The sequence below is a fragment of the Polypterus senegalus genome, chromosome 4 (genome assembly GCF_016835505.1).
Source record: "Polypterus senegalus isolate Bchr_013 chromosome 4, ASM1683550v1, whole genome shotgun sequence".
In the NCBI taxonomy this organism is placed as follows: domain Eukaryota; kingdom Metazoa; phylum Chordata; class Cladistia; order Polypteriformes; family Polypteridae; genus Polypterus; species Polypterus senegalus.
In genome coordinates this window covers 113,755,310-113,778,083 of record NC_053157.1, presented here as the reverse complement: position 1 = coordinate 113,778,083, position 22,774 = coordinate 113,755,310, and the positions used below count along the sequence as shown (strand labels likewise).

The following is a 22,774-nucleotide window of genomic DNA, read 5'->3' as shown; positions in this document are numbered from 1 at the left end:
TGTTTCACCAAATAGTCAACCAATCCCTTCCTCTCCTTAATTTCAGAGGGGCCTAGCCAATGTGCGAGCAGTTTAGAGTGTGAAGTAGGAACCAATACCATGACGCGATCCCCCGGTTGGAACTCCCGGAGAGTCGTGCCACGGTCATACAGGCGGGCCTGTGCTGATTGTGCCTCCTCTATATGACTTTTAGAATCGGTCTTATTGCATCAAATCTATCGCGCAATTGGGATATATCCAAAATATTAGTGGAGGGCTGTGCCTCCCCTTCCCAGCCCTCTTTTAAAATATCTAATAAGCCCCGGGGCTGTCTTCCGTATAGTAATTCAAATGGAGAGAACACCGTAGAGGCTTGAGGAACTTCCCGTAGGCAAAGAGGACAAGGGGAGGAGTTGGTCCCAATCCTCCCATCCTTGCTGACTACCTTACGTAGCATTTGCTTGAGAGTTTGGTTAAATCTCTCCACTAGGCCATCGGTTTGAGGATGATACACCGAGGTCTTTAAATGCTTTATTTTCAGTAACTTGGCAGTCTCCTTGAACGCTTCCGAGGTAAAGGCGTTCCTTGGTCCGTCAGGACTTCTAGGAATGCCTACCGCGAAAAGACTCCTACTAGTTCCGTGCAATATTTTTGTGGTAGCCGAGCAACGGAACGGCTTCAGGGAATCGGGTAGCATAATCCACGAGGACGAGTATATATTTATATCCTCGGCTGAGGGTTCTAGGGTCCTACTATGTCAACCCCAATCCTATCAAAGGAACGCCAATAAGGGGAAGGGGAACCAGAGGAGCACGGTCCTCCTAGGAATTTGCCGCAGTTGACATTCCGGACAGGAAATGCAAAAGCGCTAACCTCCTCATTAATCCCCGCCAGAAAAACGGAGCTTAATTCGCTCTAATGTTTTATCGGAGCCGAGATGGCCTCCAAGAAGGTGGAGTGTGCTAACTCGCAAACCTGCCGCCGTAGGTCCGCGGGATTAGCAACAACTTCGGACCTTCCCTCATGTTCAGCGACCCGATACAACAAATCATTATCAACGACAAAGTGAGGTCCCTGTGGCATGGGCAAATGCGCGTGCGTTGGCGCTAACGAGAACCACTGCATTCTTTATGTGTTTCAGAGAGTCGCCATTCCACTGTTCTCTTGAAAGAAGCCGGCGTCGCTCTAAACTGAAAGTGCAACTCAGAGAGCGGGTCCGGTCTGACCTCAAGGGGCGGAGATTCCTCCTCGCTGCCGGGGCGCTAGTGGATGACGTAGTAGCCCGCGACGGTCCGGGAGTGTCTTCGTCACTCTCTTGGCCTACCGCCCCACTCCCTGTCGGCTGATTACACGGTGTGGAAGCAACTTGAGATGAATCGTTGTCATCTATAACGAGGCCATAAGTTTTTCGGGGAATGCTTTCTAAACTACCGCGTTACTATCAGACCAGTCTCGCCCGAGGATTACGGGAACGGAGGATCCGGATGCACCGCCACGGTAAGCTGTCGAAGGGTTCCTCCGAGACATACGTAACACCGGGCGGTATTGTATGTGCGGATATCTCCGTATACATTTTAGACTGGTCTTCTTTTTAATCCACTGTTGCGGTAGAATAAAACGGCGAGCAACGACAGACACGCTACTGCCGGAATCAACAGCGCTGTTATCTTATGTCCATTAAAAAGAACCTCCCCAGTATGTTTAACCGCCAGGGTATTACTAAGGGCAAAAAAACAACCCCGCCATTGTCCCCTACGGTCCGCCTTGTTCCTCGACAGGTCGCAAGCCAGACGGCCCGCGACTTCGAACAAGCTCTGGAATGCGTGGAAGGGACTGCTTTAGTGGGACATAGCTCCCGGTAGTCCACAGAGCGGCTGTTCTGCCCTCCCAGGTTTCACAGCCGGCCTCTGGGTTGCAAGAGCTGCAGCAGCTCGTCCATAGAATGGAATTCGCCCCAGGCCGGCTGGGCAAATTCCTGGGGTAGTCTTTTTAGCAGCAGAAAACAGGCCACTTGCTGCACTATTTGTAAGGGGTTAACTCAATGGCCGTAGCCACTCACCCACCTGTTGCCAGAGAGCCATAGCCTGCTCTGACAGCCCTTTGCTTGGGTTAAACTCCCAGTTTATGATTTCCTTCACCTGCCGGCCTGGGGACAACCCATCGCTAACTGGGACCTTGGTCCCGATGGGCAGCTCGGCTTTCCTGCCAAGGAGAGCATACTGAGCCACTCGTGTGTTCCCCAGAAGCCAGCCCACGCCTGTGGGTCCCCTACGTTCTCCACGAGATGGGTGGTCCCCACCGGTTATGCTCATGGAGCAGAGCCTGCACCGCCCTTCCTGACCCTCTGGCGCACTCCCGCCCAAACTCGCCCCGTACTCACCCACCTGGTTCCGTGATAGTTCGTGTCCCGGGTTCATCGGGGACACCATCCTGCCGACTACGCCACTGTAATAAGTGGAGACCAGAGACGTGGAAAGGTTTGGGGCAGCCACCCGTTTATTACGGTTTCCCGGCTGCAAAAGTCTTTGAGGCATTGTTAACAGTTGTTTACACAACAGAGTCCAAAACAGAACTGCCTGCCTAAGCAAAGGCAGTGAGCTTTATAGCACAGAGGGCGGAAATGATGTCGTCCTCTGGGCCGGAACTGGAAGTGACATCATCCTTGGGGCCGGAACCGGAAGTGACCTCATTCTTGGGGCCGGAACCGGAAGTGATGTGTCCTTCCTGGAAATGGCGGCTCCTGGTGGGATTTCCGGTAAGACCTGCAGAGAACTCAGAAAGAGCGTCAGTGCACCCCGCCCCCCCTGGGCAGATGTATAAACAGTATTTACTAAGCCCTTCAGCTGCTTCCCATGCACACGTGTGTGACACCTTCATCTATGGTTCTGCAAGTGAGTTGATGGCTGCCGCTGAATTGTTCGGTTGTCGCTTTCAAGTGTACCGAAATGGCTAAATATTTTACACCTTTGGACAACTGCCAATGCCTCTTAAACATCTTAGATTCACAGGTGACGATTTCAGTAGTGGACACTTTGATGTTTATGAATGTTTAAACTCTCAAAAGCTGGATGTGAAGTTATCAATAAAACCGGTTGTATGCTTACAACGCTTGACAGATGCCGAATGTCACTTCAACACAAATCCTGCAAATACTGTCGTAATTGAAACAAACCATGAAACTCAAACTGATTATGCCAGCAGCAATCCAAGCTGTGAGATTTGAAACAAGATTACTTTTCACATGGCCAACTGTACGTTGCATGCTTAAGAGTAAGCTCAGCGCACAGCTTGGTCATATTACAACCGGAGGGCCGAACTAACAGTGTGGTATACAAAGAGATCCTTAACAAATAATTATTGATATATTTTCCCTCAGTGTAAAAAGGTTTAATTTTCTTCTTAATAAAAATTTTAAGGCAGTACTTCGCCGCTGTGAAGCTGGTATTTTGCTAGTATATATATAAAATATAAACACACACATATATTATGGGGTGGCAAACAGGCAAATATAATAATTTTATAACTATATGAAGTCAGTGTTCTGAATATATAACACCAAAACCTGAGTATATAAAGTCAGCGGCAGAATATATAAAGTCAAAACTTAAATATATAAAGTCATTTCCGAATATATAAAATTTTTGTGCTTGTCATTTCACTCGTACTAGTGAAAGGTAAACTTGAACAGAAGCCACTCAGAGTTGATCGGGCTTCTGAGGTTCGTCCAAAAATGCGCCCATACAAAAAGAATAAATATAGTGTTCAAAATGCCGGACACATACATCATTTTGAATGAATTAACTAAACAGTGTTTTTTTTATATTTTTCTGAAGATGTTTTTGTTAATTTATGTCATTACGTTGTATTAGGAACTCATTGAGTTTACTAAAAATGTGCCTGAGTCGTTTTAATCAATATCAATATAATCTGACTTTAAATTTATATATTCAGGAATGAGGTTATATATTCCAACGCTGACTTTATATATTTGGTAATGACTTTATATATTCTGACGCTGACTTTATATAATCAGTAATTACTTTATATTTTCAGGAATGACTTTATATATTCAAGTTTTGACTTTATATATTCAGGAATGTCTTTATATATTCCGAAAATCATTGCAATTGGCACCCCATAATATACTGTATATGTGTATATATATATATATTTGAGATGCTTCTAAGAGGAACCCTTTTAAAATCCCTCTTCAAGGTCAAATTCCCTACATGTACGTCTTTGAAAACATTCCATATTCCACCTTCATCGCCCAAAAAGGGTGTATAGCCCATTAGTCGCTAGGTTGGCTTCTCCTATCTATAGAAAAACACATTGAATCCAGATTAGACTACGAAGATGTCATCAATTACTTTTCCATTCGGAAGGCAAGAAAAGTGGATTTTCGTCTTTGAACCTGGAAACCAGTAAGAGATTTCATGATGATACCTCTACGTTAATTTCCCACTTCCTGTCGAAACACTGAAACTCACATTTTATTTGTAGGCCATAAACATGTGAGAATATTAATGCACAAAAATATGTTTTGCTAATGATAGCTGGCTGACATAATATCAGTGTGAGTTATGATTATGACAGCTTGCGTATCAAGACTCAGGGACGTATTTCAGCTGTATAGCCTTCAGAAGGTGGGTAAATGTAAGGGTAATAGGAGGGAACAAAGCCAGGGCAAATTAAAAAAGAAAAGGTAAGAGGAAGTGAGAAAATGCTTGTTTGAAAGATGAAGGGAGAGATTAAATAATTAGTCTTTCATTAAGATCTAGAGAAATATGTGATCCCAGGCTGAGAGTATATCAAGACTCAGAGTATACTGTACTTGCAATTTGGGTACTTTTCTAGAAGAGGCCCTGTTAATTTCTGCATGACACCACATCACATTTCGCACTGTCGTGGTATTGTCATGAATTATGAATTGCACTTTTTTAATAGATTATATCATTATATTTTGATAAAGTCTGCATGTTATCTTGCAATAATTTAGCTGAATACTGTAATGAGAAAACCCAGTGTATGTTAATATTATTTTTATTAAATTCATGCGCAAGTTTATATAGTCCACACATACCGGTAATAGCGTTAAACGTAACTGGCCTCGCAGTGTGTTAGTATGGCCTAGGCCCCGCAAAGCCCTAAGGCTGCCTCTGCTTAGCTTCTTCTGTTTTTCTTTGAAATGTGAAATTAAAGCCATGCAAAAGAACACAGACAGAGATATAAGTTTGAGTGTGATCAAAGGATGTGAAGTGTAATGTCTTTTATCGGCTCAGATGTGCTTACTGAAATGGTCTGCTGGCTGTCTCCCTGTTTCACCTATGATGTATACATATGCAGTATACTGTTTTTATCTTCCTTTATTGCCTTACAATTTGTCGGTTAATTTTCCAAACTTTCCAAAATATGTCTTTTTTACTACAACATACACAAGTCCTGAATTACCAATATAAAATAATTTTTAGAAAAAAATAATGTATTTGCTATATATAGCAGCAAAATGATAGATTGCATTATTTATGTACAAAACAAATAATGAATAATGCATGTCACTTGTTAATGTAACCAGAACAGTTTATAAACCAAATACATCAAATAAAAAGTGTATAATTTTTGGAAGCCTTTTGAGAAATAAGAGGATCATATTTGGTGAAATTAGTTTCTTGAGAAGCTCAGCTTTTGGAATTATTTTTTCTTGACATTTTACTTTTATTAAGTTCTTGGAATCAGAAGCAGCCCATTGACAGAGTTCTACAAGAGGAGCAAACAAACAGAATATTTAACCTTATTATGGAGCAGATTATATTAGAGGTAATGAGAAATATCATTTTTGTTAAACTGTTTTAATTATGTTATGAATAATGTTCCTTTCTGCTTTTCAAATATACTTTTTTTTTATACCGTAGCATGTCATTACAGCAGTAAGCAACAGATACATGTAGTAACACAATGCTTGTCTTCTTCTTGCCTCATTTCCTGTGCATAGTTTAGTCTACTCTTTTCCCAATTTTATTTTGAAAGAGAAAATGCCTACAAAATAGCAACTCAAATAAAGGGCAGCTTTAGAAGAAAAGGAGCCAGGAACAGTTCAAGGAGGCGAGTGAGTAAATAGTAACAGTGTCTCTCTATTATATTTTTAAAAATTCTGGTACGAGATGAGACTTTTTCAAAAAGATAATTTCAAGTCCTGCGAGACAGTACTTTGTGCCAAGAGATTTAACCACGCCCACGCCCACTCACCTCTCATTCGTGTGAATGCCATTGTTAGACACAGTTCCTGTGCTCTCAGCTCTTATAAATTTTTGAGGGGGCGGAAATAAAAGACAAAGTAGAACGTCGTAAAGTGGTTCAAAAATGTTGGCAAACGTTGGTGTGATACATATGCAGAGCAGGTTAGAGATTATAAAAGTACAAAAATTTGAAAGTCTCAAAAAACTGATAGTAAAGATCACATTAGCGCTAACAAATGGAAATTATTACTTGGTGAAATAATGGAACAGCGAAAAGAGATTCATGGACATGGACATGGGTGATATGACAGAAGTGTGTAGATATTCTTCGGCTTTAAAGTTTAAGTCAGAGACTGGTAGATCGTCTAATTCATGTTGCCATCAGGTAATAGTAGTGTTTCTTCCGAATGAAGAGGCACATCCGCGAGAAATAAAAGATTTGGTATTTGGTGAAAGTGAAATCCACAAACACTACAGGCAAAATATCCAAATCTACAATAAACTGTTCACGTTTGCATCATTCAATGCTAAAAAGGTAGATTTACATGATTCAGGACCATACGCCATGAGAATCTGTGGTCCCGCTACAATTAAAGCTACTACAAGTTTAATTTTAAAAATAAAAAAACACAATTTGGTGGTTTATATTTATGATCACGGAGAAGCGATGCAACATAGAATCGAATGAGTTAAACGATCGGCCGTATTAGAAATTCGACAGCCAATAATGGATACAAAGCCATACGTCCAAAAGTATAGCATGTTACATGAAATTTATCTGAAAAACACAAAGGAGTTTTCTTGGATTTCTATATGAATCAGAAAGATTACGCTTGCATATATAATAAACCAACATGTGACGAATTGTCAGCGATAATAGTTTCGAAAGAATGGGATATCAAAGACAGAGTTGATATTAGAGTTTATCCAAAAGCACAGCACGATTCGTTGCAAGCAACAGATCCGGGAAATGACTAGCGCGTAGGACCCGCACGGGGGTTGGCGAGTGAAGTGAGCAGGGCGCAGAGCCCCCTAGTATATATTAAAATTAACTTAAAATCCAGAATTTGTAGAACTTTAGCTTAATTATTGTTTAATTCAACTTTACAATTCAGAATACCTCATTTAAATTAAAAGACAAGATAATAAGATATTTTGTCAACAGAAATTCCAACACTAGTTTTCTTCCATTTACCTGAAGCAGTTATTTCAGAAGTTTTTATTTAACAGATTGGAAGTGAAAGATTCAGTAAAGCACTTAAGTAACAACGTGTGCATTCAGCAAAGTATCAATATCCTCTGTTTCATCCTAGCATAAGGCAAGTCAGAGAGGTAAACAAGCTTTAAGAATAGTTTGTTCACCACTTAAGCAATCAGAGACTTCAACACTATGACCTTTTAAAAATGTTAAATTTATCATTGTATTGTATACAGTAAGGTGACAACGAACACATACACATTTTCGTTAAAACAAATAGAATTTGGCCTCTTCAGTTAAACTTTACTTTATATATCTCAATGAATAACATGGATCATCAAAATGCACTTTACAGGGATAGCAAGACTTCAATAAGAACTTTACTTATCTGCAATAGTCAAACTGTAAACTTACAAAACAGAATACAACGCAATAGTAATTGGCAAAGTAGCAACTGGGCCTACAGAAGTGGAAAACAACAAGACCATAGGGTTTTTACGTATATCTAATTGATCATTATCTTCAGTATACTGTACCTGAGCAACTTTATCATTACAGTAATACAGGGAGCTATATCCTGTCTTGATTTGCTTTTGGCACATGGCAGGAAATATCCTTAATGAGAAGCACTAGTCCTCAAGATATTCTTACTCACAAATTTTTTACCAATAGAGATACACCAGGCAATACTGTGGAACATTTTTTATAAACCCTGCTAAAACCCCATTTTTTAAATTTGGATTTTTCGTGGCTTTATTTTAGCTGTACCCTTTATAGATGATATAGGTATAGAATGATCATACTGTTCAGGGATTTGCAGTATTTACTAATCTCTACTTTCTCTTTGGATATTTTTTGTTTAATCATTTCAAGGCCCTGTTATGACACTCTGAACCCATGGCATTCCGTTTCTTTCTAACACTTACTTCACAGATCAGTTCTAAGGCTATATGTTCATTTTCGAATCCAAACAGAGAATGAAGTTGTTCTTTCAGACTTTTTAATCATTGTCCTTTAATTAATCCATAACCACTGAGACAGTTGTATCATTATCACACTATGTACCATAATTGTACTATCTTGGCCTTCTAGATATGACAGCTCTACCCATAATATACGAATCTGTCCTACTATAAAATCATTTAATTTTCTCCATATACCCTTTCTTAAAGTTTAAACTATAATTATATTGAATCTACAATTCAATTTTTAAGCCACAAATCAGAAAAAGGTGTGACAGGATGGAAAATGCAAAAAAAAAAAAAGCAGTAATTCTTAAATTTATTTTAACTTTTATTTCATTGCAGAAAGTATGAACCCAAGGTATTTCATGCTAATGAACATTAATTCCTGCATTTATTTGAGGCCTGCAACACACTCCAAAAATAGTTGGGATGATGCAAATTAGGGCCAGTAACACTGTTAAATACTTAAATAGTGATATGATTTGAAAGAGGTGATGTCAACAGGTGACTGGAGTCATGATTTGGTACAAAAGCAGTATCCACAAAAGGCTGAGTCTTTGAGGAGCAAAGATAAGCAGGGGATCTCCAGTTTGTGAGAAGATTATTGAAATAAAAAAACAAATGTAAAAACAATGTAACCCAGAGAAAGATTGGAAGGGATTTGCATATTTCTCCCTCTACAGTGCATAACATCATTAAACAATTCATGTAATCTGGTAGAATTCCAGTACGTAAAGGGCAAGGATGCAAGCCTAAACTGAACACCCGTGATCTCCGATTCCTCAGACGGCAAAGCATCAAGAACCATCACTCATCAATAGCTGATATAACCACAAGGCCAAGGGATTAGTTTGGCAAACCTTTGTCAAATACTTCAATACAGAGTTACATTCACAAGTGCCACTTAAAACTATACTGTGCAAAAATGAAGCCATGTGTTAACCATGTCCAGAAGCAGCATTTACTTCTCTAGGCTTAGGCCGTAGCTGGAATAGACCATCACAAAGTGGAAATGTGTATTGTGGTTAGACAAATCAGTATTCCAGAATTTTTTTTGGAAAAAAAGGATGCCGTCTGCAAAAGACAAAAAGGACCATCCAGACTATCATCAGCAACAAGTTCAAAACACAGGGTGTATCATGGTATGGGGTTGTGTCGGTGCCCTTGGCAAAAGTAATATATACTTCTGTGATGGCATCATTCAGAAAAGAACATTGAGATTTTAGAGGAATGTGTGCCACCTTCAAGACAACATATTTTCCAAGGATGTCCATACATTTTTCAACAAGACACTAAGACCACATTCTGCACACATTACAAAGGCATGACTGCGGAAGAAGAGGACATGCGTACTTGACTGAGCCACCTACAGTCTTGGCCTGTCGCCAATAGAGAATGTGTGGAGAGTTTTGAAACGAAAAATGCGACAGTGATGGCATTGTACTTTTGCACACCTTAAGATGTGTTTGCGGGAAGAATGGGACAAAATAACACCTGAAACGCTTCACTTTGTATCCTCGGTGCCAAAACATCATTTAAGTGTTGTGAGAAGGAATGGCGACATTACAAAGTGGTGAAAGCTTTACTGTTCCAAATTTGTTTGGAATGTGCTGCAGGCCTGAAATGCAGGAATGGATATATATTAACAAATAAAATAAGCTGACCAGAAAAAACAAGAAATATCTCATACTGTCTGCAATGAAGTGAAAGTCAAAATCTGCTCCCATTTGCGGTTGCCACAGCGGATCATCTTTGTCCATCTCATCCTGTCCTCATCATCTTGATCTGTCACACCCATCATCTGCATGTCTTCTCTCACCACATCCATAAACCTTCACTTAGGCCTTCCTGTTTTCCTCTTGCCTGGCAACTCTATTCTTAGCATCCTTTTCCCTATATACCCAGCATCTCTCCTCTGCACATGTCCAAGTTAAAGTCAAAATAAATTTAAGAATTACTGCATTTTTCTATTTTATATACTGTGCCTTTTTCTGGTTCTGGGTTGTCTTTTTTTTTTTTAAAACCAATCGCTTTGCATATTTGATATGATAATGTAATCTTGTTAGTTATAAATAAAAACTTTGTAGAGTGTGATTTGACTAAATGATTGACTAAATATTTCTTTAAACTTACTAATGAATATTATATACCAGGGCTATATTTTCAAACCAAGAAATTTAGCTGGGTTAGACATTTTTAGCAGCAGTTAATGACAAAATTTAAACCAACACAATTGAATATATTGAAAAACAAGTAATTTTTATTCATTCTTTCCTTTTTAAATTTGGTCACATCTGACAAAGGCACACCAAAAACATTAAAAAAAAATAATAAAAAAGCTATAACTGAACAGAATCTAAGGTAGTAGCAATACTTGTTTTCCACTTTTGAAATAATAAATATAAATGACCCAGTTAAGTCGCAAAGTGCATTTAACAGAATTAAAAAAAAAAATCAAAGCTATCCATGCACAACCCGTAACAAGTGATAACAGTAACTAACACACATGAATATGTCTATGGCACACTGAGGGAACATAGGTTTGTTTCAAATCACCACATGTGTGTTGATATCGTGACATGTCGTGCTACAGCATGGGCTGTGAAGGGTGGAGTCTTGGTTGGGGCACCTCCTTAGAGAGAGCTGAGTGACAGGATCGGGGTGAGAGGGGAGCGAATGGCAAGAGAGCAGTAAGAAATTCCCCCAGAGAAGCGGTTACTTTGACAGATCATCACAGTATCACAGATAACTACCACTACTTCTTGGACACACAACAACGCACTGCATTGAATGTTGCTAGGGTATACAGAGTATTGAATTCATGGTCTCTACTACTGTAGGAACTTCTGAACACTTGTCAAATGTGTTTTTCTCATTTTCTCATGGGCTGGGCCACTCAGAGATTGTTTCTGGGCTGCATATGGCCTATGGGCTGTCATTTGAATAGGCTGGCTGTACATGGTGGTTAGTATGGGCTTTGTTTCTACCCAACCATGATGGCACTGAATTGGATTCAAGTTAATCTCAGGAGTTATGGATGTATATTTGCAATGAAAATATATTTTGTCTATTAAACTATACGTGTGACAATAGACATGCATAGCAATGATTTACAGTAAAGTACCATCATTGTTTAATCCAGGTTCCATATCAGTATAAAATCTGGATTTTTTTTTTTTTACTGTGACTACTGCATTTTACGTCAAAATCCAGAATTAGAATTTATTGGTTAGGAAATTCTTGAGCAGTAATACTGTCTGTATATTGTTGCCTGGCCTAAAATCAAACTTTGTCCTAATAAATAAATGTCTTTTTTATGGATAGTTCTCAAAAATTATTTAAAATATATGCTGTAAGCAAATCATGTTAATTAGTTGAAAGGATTTTATGTTGGATAAATACATTTCATTGATCCAATTTCTTTACAACAGCTGGAATTCATCCTCAGTAGGATCCCTGATCTTTAAAGTTTTCTGTAAACCAATTTAAACTACATTTGACTTTGCAGTGTTTTTATAAAGAGAAGAACTGCTTTTCAAAAGTTTAAGTATGTTTAACTTGCATAGTCATTTAAGGTGCCAAAGATTTGATAACTAGCACACAGTCTAAATGACCTTGAACTGGATTACAGGTACTGAAATGGGATGGCTATTGTCCTTTGATTTAATATCCTTGTACATTTAACCTACTGCATATTTTAGGCTGACATTTTTACTTTAATTTCATCTGTGCATATACCCATCAATTTTCTGAAACAATATCTAGTAAAGGGTCATTTGGCGCAGGACACTAAACTGGCAGTATCAGATACAAAATACTGTAGTAAGGAACTAACTCTAGCAATCAGTCCATTGCAGCACAAGTACATGCATACACAGGCCAATTAATACTTTCCACAAACAACTTAGCTGTATACTTTATAAGAGGAAAGGAGGAGGGACTGCAGACAAACAAGAAAAAAACATTCAAATTCCACACAGAACTTCACCAGCCCTAGCTGAGAATTTAGCCAGGGTCCAATAACTGTAAATTGTAACAGTATCTTCTGTGCCTTCATGTTGTCCTGTTATCATTTCATTACACATTATTGAATAACCATACTTGATGTCTAAGTCAACTCTAAATAGCAGTTTTACCATGTTATTTTGTTTTAGTTAAAAATTCTAATTTGACTTGACATAAAAGATTCCAGATTATGGTGTACATCTAAGATTTTACATGATTGTGGTAGAAAAGCTCTCATATTTTACCAAACACAACATACAGTGTAAAAGTGATTTTGTTCTTCTTGTTTCACAATTCAAAATATAGTTACTGCACAAATCATAAACTTGTAAATCAAGAGTCAACTGCATTTTTTGTGATAGTTATGTGCACAAATTATGAAATTGTCTCTATCCATCCATTTAATTAACCCACTGATTCCAATACATACTGTATCTAATGGCTGTGGAGACCTGGAGACATTCCTGGCAGGCTCATCAGGTTCATGGCAAGAGTAACACAGAGTGGACAATTTTGAATTATATACTAACATAGCAGAAAATTGGAGTGCCAGAGAGAATCCACAAAAATGATGGGAAGACATGGCAACACAAAATGTGAGTAGCAGTAATGTTAACCTTTGCATCACAGACTATCCAAATTATTCATATGAAAGATCAAATAAAACTAAAATGGTCTGCTTTAATTAGAACTGTTAGACTTAGATGATTCAATAGCTCACAGTCCCTCACATTAAGAAACTTGCTCTCCATTCTGTTCACTGGACTTATTAAGAAATAATTATTATTAACAAAGTATGTTGCTTTGATTCTTTTAGCCATATTTCCAGTAACATTAACAAATTTAGATCATCCCACATCTCCTGATGGCCTTCAGTGGTGCTGACTAATAGTACTTCTTGTTCCAAAGACAATACAATAATAAATAAATACAATAATAAATACATGTCTTTTTTTTCTTCACTCTACATTTCAAACACCTTTTTGGGGCATCTTGTTTCATTCATCCTTATTATATGCTCATACCACTATAGCTATTTTATTTCTATGGTTTCCATGAGTGGTTTGCATTTCCAGTTCAGATTGCTTTATTTCTTATCCTGTCTTTTTTTGTTTTATCTACTATTCATCTTAAAAACATTTCAAGTGCTGTTATTTTAGGCACAGAGCTTCTTCCATGTCTGTTGTCAAAATAACACCTGACTAACAAAGAATGAAATAGTTAATAATTGCCTTATAAGTCTTGAAATTTAAGACATTGCTTTGTTTCTCTGCATGTTCATCAATTTGTGGCCTTACAGTGAGGTATGAAATTTCTTTTGGGTGTGTTACATTATAGACTGTAAGCTCAGAATTTGAATGATCACTAACCATTTTACCTTTCCTTACATAGTAAGCATATCTGTTTTTAGCATAGTCTTTTAATGTGTTGTCTTTAGGGTTCTGTCCCATTGTATCCTTTCTCACCACTGTGTTTTTGGCTTTGCAAACACACCCAATGTTTCCCTTCTTACCACATGTACTCCTGTTCTGATCTTTATACTGGCAGTCATCTTTATGAGTTGCTTTACCGCAGCATCTAGTTTTGTTTGTGACTTTACTTGAGGGCAGTGAAATATTGTTTACTTTTAGCAATCTACTGTATTGCTGGGAGTCCAGTGCTGCTGTCATCATTGCTTTCTTATAAATAAGTGTTAACTTCCATTATCAGGTACATTTGTGTAGGTTTGTTTCCTAATCCTACACAGATCAGGAGCATAGTGCATCCTGCAGATATCCTCCAAACTTGTACAGTCAAGTAATAAACCACTGCGCCCCACCCCCCTTCCCGGGTTCCTTGTGTGAAAACAGAACAGCTCTGTGACAACCAGAATGTTGGAGAAATGTGCTGCATAATATCAACATAACATTTCTTATCTAATTTCTCTAATGCAATTAGTCTACAAAGCAATCCACACTTTTTATGCCAATACAGTGAGTAATACTGACACTTTCTTCTCACCTATAATATCTTTTGCTACTACAAGACAAACTGCTCCTATTCTTTTAAAGAAGGTTGCTCCACATTTTCATAATAGGCATCAATGTTGCTTATGGTATTCATTATGCTTTTCCCTTTTAAAACAGCACATTGCACTTTTAAAAACACCCACATAACAACATTTTTCTGGAGTGATACACACTGAGGACCCTCCTCCTATATACATAATACCCTGGGTATCATAACATTTCAAATTAGAACGATACTATTACAGTTTCTACATTCAATAATGCAACAGAGGCTGCAAGATTTCTTATTTAACCACCTCGTATGTAGTGTAACTTTGGCAGACTAATGCAGTACATTGTTACTCAAACCTAGAGTATTCACAATGAAAGAAGCCTCCAATACATTATACTAACAAAAAATATGGTAGTGGTGGATATCATCTCTTACTCCTGAAAAACATTCAGCCAGAGCAATAGGGAACAAATGGTAGCTGGTTAAAAATAAAATTCGATCCATTATAGAGAAGCATTTTATCTTTTAAGCAATTAAATGTACAAAGAATACTAAGAAAATGTTGCCAGAAATTATACTTGAAAGCAGACTTCTAAAATTTTGGTATATTTTTATTTTGAACATATTTGGTGGTTAGGAAATGCTGAGCAAGAAAGGGCTGCATATCCTGTTGTGGTTAAAACTTTTTCTTGTGTTCTTTTATGCCTCAGCTGCTCACAAGAATATAGATGGTTTCGCTGTAGCCATGAAAAAGTAGTAGATTTCAGTGCCTTCACAACTAGTTGACAAGCAACTCACTGTATGATTAAGGTAGGAGACATAACAGCTTTGAGTATGCATTATTTAACAAAGCTCACTATCAACATTAATGTGCCTACTACTGATTTTCTTTTAATTGGCCCCCTGTGATGACATATTGAATTAGGAGGGCTTGAAAATGTATATATATTTGTATGTATGTGCGTGTGAACATCTGGCTAGGATCATATGGCTGTTAAATGTTAATTTATGTGCATTTACTGATGATATGCATAGCAGTGAAAGTGTGTATGTATCTCTTGGCCTCTGACACTTGGTAATTCCTTATGCTAACATATATTAACATGAAAGGTATACTGATGCATTTTTTATATTATTATTTGCATTACTGTTTTTGATTTTTTGAGCATTTTCATGACCTTCCTCAGTATGAAGCAAGCATTGATTTGTGTATGTGAATGCAAAGGAACTAAAGTCATCTATGACCACACTTTCACATATGTGGATCAAGTGGATTCTGCTTTCAAAAATAATGAGACAGGAAATTGAGATTTTTTATGGGTTATCATGTGAATCTAAATATGTCTTAGTATAAAATGAAAAAGAATACAATAAAGCAAATAATTATCCATCTATTTCCATAACTTGCTTAGTCCAGTTGAAGGGACACTTGAAGCTGGAACTGTTCCCAGCAGCACCAGTTGCAAGACAGGTAGGACATTTACATTAGCCAGTCCAATTAACACATAGATCTTTGGGAATGGAAAGAAATACCTAGACAAAATATAAGTGGCAAGACTAGGATTTAAAGCCAGTCTTCCCCAGTAGTGGTGAGGTTGCAGTGCTAAGCGTTGTGCCATCATGTTGCCTAAATTATAACAATATTGATCTAAAAGGAAAAACAATGCAACCAGAAGCATCTTACCTTTGGTGTATTTTATGGATGCAAGTTGCTTTTTAGTGAGGTACATTCATTGAAAACTTGGTTGTGTAACTATCTTCTTTCAATCAGATATCAGTAACACTTTAGCTTAGGTACTGCAAAAATGCATCTATTACTTATTTACTCTTATGTAATAAAAATTGAACATACATTTCTTTGGGTCTTTATAACACAAAGCATCAGTAAAGAGTTTATTCATCTCTGCAATGTGACCTACTAACAAAACTTCACTTTGGAGTTGTCTGAGGTGACTTAACGGAGGCACATTTCTCTTGATATTACATATTTAGTATATGAATCCTTCATATTAACAAGTAATTTTACCTTCATGTCAATATGCCACACTGCACAGAGATGAATAACCTATCTATTGATGTTTTATAAGTGTTAGGAAGACCAAAAAAGCCTTTGTTAAAGTCTTGTTACATAAGAGTAAATGCGTAATACCGTAGATGCATTTTTGCAGTACATAAACTAAAGTGTTACACAAGTGTCAATGATATATGGATGAGAAAACACATGAAGACTCCATCTAAGTGAATAACAGTGACCTGTTGTTTTCTAAATATTCCTTGTTATGTGCCAGCTTTAAAAATAACAATTTGGCACTTGTTGTTCCACATAATACACGTAGCTTGGCAATTAGATGAAAAAAATATGTACGGTATGTTTTAACGTTCTAAATTATACCCCGCCATTAAAAGAATTATACAGTTATTTAGAATAATATTCACATACATGCCAGGTTGTTGTCTTGATTAAATTTTACAACTTGGTCTGCAGTAAGGAAAGAGTCCACTGAGTGGATGCATACTCCTCCCCATCAGATGCTAACAATTATGAATTTTTGGTTAAAAGCCCCAAAGGAAATAAAGAAATACTCTGGTTAATGTGCTGGCATATTAATATGCACAATTAGTTACTGGAAATGTTTGCTCATATATCTCATTGAGTGGGCTGTGCTTGAATTAGTTTTTTAGCAATGAGATATTCCACTCATGATACAGCAGCCCTTGTGTTTGAATAATTGAGTTACTCAAAGCAAAGAATTTTCAATTTAATAAAGCTTTTCTCGATTGTCCTTTTGTTTCACTATACCTAGAGATCTATTTTCAGTAGCCCAGTTGTTTGGTCATTGGTATGGATGGATCTCCATTCTCAGGTAGTGCTTTATAACAACTACAGCTGTCATCTGCAATAACAGATTTCTTAAGATCCACTATGTTATCGTTCATAACTCTGTATTATATTCTTGTATACAAAACAAAGCAGTTTGTGAGAGATATTAAATAAAATAAATATTGATTAATTGAATCTGTAAATGTTTAGAGCAGAGCACACAGACACAATATTATTTTTGTTGATCATGATTCCATACCACTGCATGATATGTTGATCTATTTCAAGTAACACCTGGCATGTAGCTATCATCCACATTATTAAATGTAAAGTTTTCTTATTTTGACCTCTTTTGAATTAAGCAGACGTTTATAACTGTATTATGAGGCTATATGATAAAAAAATTTAAAAGCGAATACCCCCATGACCTTGAAATCAAGCTTCGCTTTAAATGACACACTTATTTAAATCAGCAAGCCAAGCCATTGCCATTTTTATTTCATGGAAATAAAAATAGCATGAAAATATTAGCTTGAATCAAGTAGATGACTAATCTGCAGAAGATGTGGCACAAACCTCTACATTATGTGTTCAAATGGTGATAGGTGCTAAATTTAAAACCCAAGTAGGCCACTTCAACATGTTTCTCTGAACTCACTCTGTGACCCTGAACAATCATCTAACCCGCTTGTGCTTCAATTTAAAATATACAATGCCATGAAGAAGTATTGTTTTCTGTATTGCTACATATTTTTGCATTGTATTTGGATGGATCTTGTTTTTAAGGAGAGAGGAGAGTTTGTAACAAAAACATACTGAGGTTTGGTGTTTTTCCTTCTTTTGTTTCTTGTGCAAGCCAAGCAAAACTATTGTTCAACTTGTAAACTTACCTTAAGGATAATTAGGCTACCATGTTAGGTTTGACGGGGTGGTGCTACGCTGGTGCTCACAGCTCTGTGTATATAAATAGTGTAATGTTTACATACATACATACAGAGTTTCAGGGTTTACAGTCTATTCTAATAATGCAGATAAGGAGCCAACCCAAGATATGGCATTAGTCACTTATAGGGCACTTTCACTTATATTGCTCTATTGCAGTGTTACCAGGTACAAGTTCTGGATGCTAGAGGAAATTCAAGAAAAATCTGCATAGTCTGTGAGAACAGGCAGTCTCCACAAAGAAGGTGACCTAACTAAGACTCAAACTTGAAACTTGACAACAGTTAAGCAACCACTGCCATGCTAACTACTGCACCACCTACATACTGTATACACAAAAGGCTAAAAGTGCTGTTAACATTAATACATATATGGTAGGACTTTTAAAATATGTTAACACTTGTGTAAACTTGAAAGTTCAGCAATTCAAAACATTCATGCAAGAGTAAAAACCTACTTTTATGTAACAGATTAAACAGCTCATAAACATCTATTAAACACAATTGCTATTTTGTTAAAAAATGCTGGTTTGTCTTTTCTCTCTCCTGAGGCATATTTTTCTTTGTTGTAATATTATCTTGACCACTGCATCATTTTAGTTTGTTTTTTCTTTTTACTTTGTTTTGAAAGCTATCCTATATGATTGCATTTTCTTTATGTGGGGTAATATCTCAAAGGATACTAGAGAAATAGATGAAAAATAAAATGCTAAATTATATGTTTTTATCAACTAGTGTGGCATAGTCAGGGTATAATCATCTTGACAGCAAAAGCATTTCCTTAGCTTTAATAATAATGTTGTTTAAAGGTAATGTCTTCACAGCTACAATAAAAACAATACATCTGAAAAGCATAGTGCACGCAGTTTCCCAGAAGTATCAGGTTTTTGTAGTAGCTAATTCAATTCAGGAAATTTCTTTTTAAATTTTGCAATTCTTGTTGGTGGGCTGTGAACACTGTTCAATTTTATATTTCTGCAAGGAAGCATTTTCCCTTCTTGATGTATTCAGTTTATGTACAGTATATTTGGGAGAATGAATGAATTCAGATGTTTACACTAAATATAATAGTAGATAAAGTTAATGTGAATAAACATATAACACTATTTCTAAATTGCAACTTAAAGTATTTAAGTAAAAAAGGTATTCAACACCTTTATTGTCTGTGTGAAAAGGCAAATGACCCCTTATTACTCACTCAAACAGCTGACCAAAGTTCACTGATGATTAGACTCAGTTGACTGAACTTAGCCAGACCTGATTGCAGCCAGTCATGTTTAATCTAAGCCTGATCATGAGATTGAAGTAAGAGAAATTCCAGAAGAAATGAGGGAACAAAGATTATTGAAACTTACCTATTAGAAAATGATTGCAAGGTCATTTCTACGGCTCGGGGACACCACAGAACATATGCGAGAGCCATTAGGTGTTTTCCCAGTATAGGAACCAATGAGTTCTAGTCTGATGTAGGCCCTGGGCCACTTTTGATTTCTGGTGACTTTTGCATGTTACATACCCACCACACAACAGGAATGCAACCCTTATGCAAAATATGTCACATACAAAGAAAAGCAATTAGAAGTTCATGTGGGATGAGACTTTTTGCTTTGATGCATTACATGGCATGGTGCAAGAGGGAGGTGGCTATGAGGAGTGATGCAGTATGAAATCCAAACTACTAACAAATTTTTAAGATGGTGCCAGTGCTTGTGGTCAACCAATCAGCACAATTCATTGCCTGAGCCCCATCCAAATTGGTTCCAAGTTGAACAAAAGGTACATATCCTGGAATAGGAACTAAAAAAAGCACGAGGAACTACCAATGGCCTGAGTTCCTGTGTTGGGAATTCTATAAACATTCCAGAGTTTCTGAAAAAGGCCCTGAAAAAAGTTCCTGTGTTGGTAAAGCACCTATTATCTCCATATGATTAACATTTGGAGCAGTAGTGAATCTTTCCAGGAAAGAGGGCCTGATATATTACATCAAGGGCACAGCAAAATTCATTTAACAAATCACAAAGGATCTCCGAAGAACATCCAAAGGACTGCAGGCCTCATGGTGTTCACGGCTTCATTATAATTACTTTAATTACTTGGCTGTTGCCTTTATTCAGGGATACTTAAATGTAGAAGCGTTCTTGGGGTATATGCTGCAAAACAATGAACCAAAATACAAAACTAAGCATACAACTACAGTAAATGGTTCAGAAGAAACATGATTAAAGTTACTGGGTTACTTTAGTAAAGCCCTGACTTGAATCTGAAAGAGAGGCTTGCAGACCTACCAATGTGTTTGAATTAAAGCAGTTATGCAAAGAACTTTCTTGACAGTGATGTAAAAGACTGCTATCAAATTATAGGAAGCATTTACTTGCAATTATTCCTGCTAAAGATGCTGCAACCAAGCACTGAAACTATGGGGGCAATTGCTCTTCAACTGGATGATAGGGGTATTGAATAACTTTGTTCCTTGAATGAGTAAAGATTTAATAACTGTGTTATGTGTTCAATCAGATTCCTCTATCATTGTGTTTTGTCTAAAGTTCTGAGGCCATTCATTGTGTAAAATAATCAAAAAACAGAGGATATCAGGAAGGGGTAAATACTTTTTCATAGCATTGAAAAGGTTTGAAATTAGACTGATAAGAAGCTTTGCACATCCACCTCTCTGAATTCTTTCTTAATTTCATAATTTGAGAGGCTCCAGAAAGATATGCTGTGTAAGGTGCAGTGCCTATCATATTGCAGCTTTGACATTTAAATGCCCTACAGAAGCTGGCTTCCTTGGCAAGTCTGGGCTACAGCATTTTCATTCTTCACAAAATGCCAAAGTATGTGGTCAGAAGATAATCTCCAAAGGTTTCACATTTCTGTAGTGATTTCTTAAGTTGGACCTTACATGGTAATGTGAACCTAGAATTCTTATTTGGAAGTACAAATGCTGGCTGCTTTGTTATGATGGATATCACAGTGACCTTGTAGTCTGCTATGTAAAAGACACCAGCAGAATGTTACTTGTTATCTCAACAGACTAGTGCATTGGTACAGTAGAGGAGACCAGACATTGTGTGTGGCCATGACTTGAGACCATGCTGCCACCTTCGTGCAAAGTTTTCTCTGTTATGTTGCACCAGTAAAAGAGACTGTCATCTGGGTTTGCTGAGATATTTTTGGAGACGTTACAATTTAATAAGAATTGTGTTAACCAAACCTGGTTTCAAGCAGGTGGAAGGCATTAAAGACAGAGTCTATGCTGAATTATTTAGGTTTTAAGTAGAACTGAGATCTTTGTTTGCTGGGAAAGTAAAAGTTTAAACTAAATGAGCCATTAAAATGCTGTCATAAACCATTTCTGTTATTTTAATATGCCCTTTTCTTGTTATGTAACAACTCTTGTCAAAAGAGAAAATCCTATTTCCAGGCCAACAAAAAAAATCATAACCGAATGCCAATCATGAAAGATAAAAATAAATCTTGAATCAAAGCAATTATTCTTTTTGTTGGCCTTCAGATTGCTTCTATGACACAGAACTGCAAAGGCTACATTTAAAACATGCATTCCAGGTTACTTTGCAAGTTTGTGCTGAAGTGAATAGGCGTCTGCTGTCTGCTTTGAAATGCACTCTTTCCTTTTAGTGAGGTCCTTGAAAAAGTAAATTATCTAGAAAGACATATTCTTTTCTTTGGCCACTGGAGCCCAAAATTGACAAAAAGGATAAACAAAATGAATGCCTTATGGGTGAAGAAAGAATTTTAAATTGATGTTTTGACCTGCAGGCTTTTCAGAAATTGACTGAAAAATAAAATGTGGTCTATTATGTGTAAGTGTATTTTTCTAAGGAGGCAGTTCATCAAAACATAGCCGTTTAACTGTTTTTTTCTTGTACCTATAATTTTACAGTTTTTTAGTACCGGCAATGCTTTTGTGTAATACATCAGTGGTAATGACTACATGTTTAAAAGTGCTATGACATACATTTAGAATAAAATTGAAAAATATGTTTGAATTAAATACTTCTGTATTCTACATAAGTGAACCTATTTAATAATATGCATAATATCTAATGCAACAAAGTCTTCTTATGGTATAATATCAACTACGCACAACACCTATGCCAGCAGCAAAATGGAAAAAAGTACACAATATTTCCATCTTTCGATCAAATGTTACTTATTTACTACAGCATAATGGCTGCCACTACAAAAGAACATTATTGTGTAAACAACACTAAGTAATTAATTTAAAACTTTTTTTTTTCTTTTTCTAAAGTCACAGATAAGCAGAGCCTTGCATTTCAATAGCCATTCAATGTGAGAATAAGTGCTGGATCATCCATTTATTTATCTCCTTATCCCAGCAGAAATAAACTAAAAATTCACTAACACTGGATGGGATTACTTAGAACATTCAAGGAACAATTTTCATGTAGACATCGACCAGGCTTGAAAGCTATGAGGTCATTGCATGACCTGCCAAGTCATTACACCAAAAGCGTAGCAAGGAATAGATTTTAGGGTGGCCCTGTGTAAAAATGGGTGTTCTAGTTTCTAGTAGGATATATAAGGGCACTGCTTTAAAAAAATACATATATTCATACTGTGGTACATTAACATAACTGAATTATCTG

At 37.0% G+C, this 22,774-nt stretch overlaps 1 protein-coding gene across 3 annotated transcripts in view; it reads left to right on the top strand.

The window, feature by feature from the left end:
- The window catches only part of LOC120528598, a 123,905-nt gene that overhangs the window by 71,892 nt on the left and 29,239 nt on the right, over positions 1–22,774 (top strand). For all 3 annotated transcript variants that reach the window (XM_039752776.1, XM_039752774.1, XM_039752775.1), the window contains exon 9: positions 5,703–5,796. In XM_039752776.1, coding sequence (XP_039608710.1) covers positions 5,703–5,796 — 94 coding nt within the window. The remainder of the gene's footprint in view (positions 1–5,702; positions 5,797–22,774) is intronic.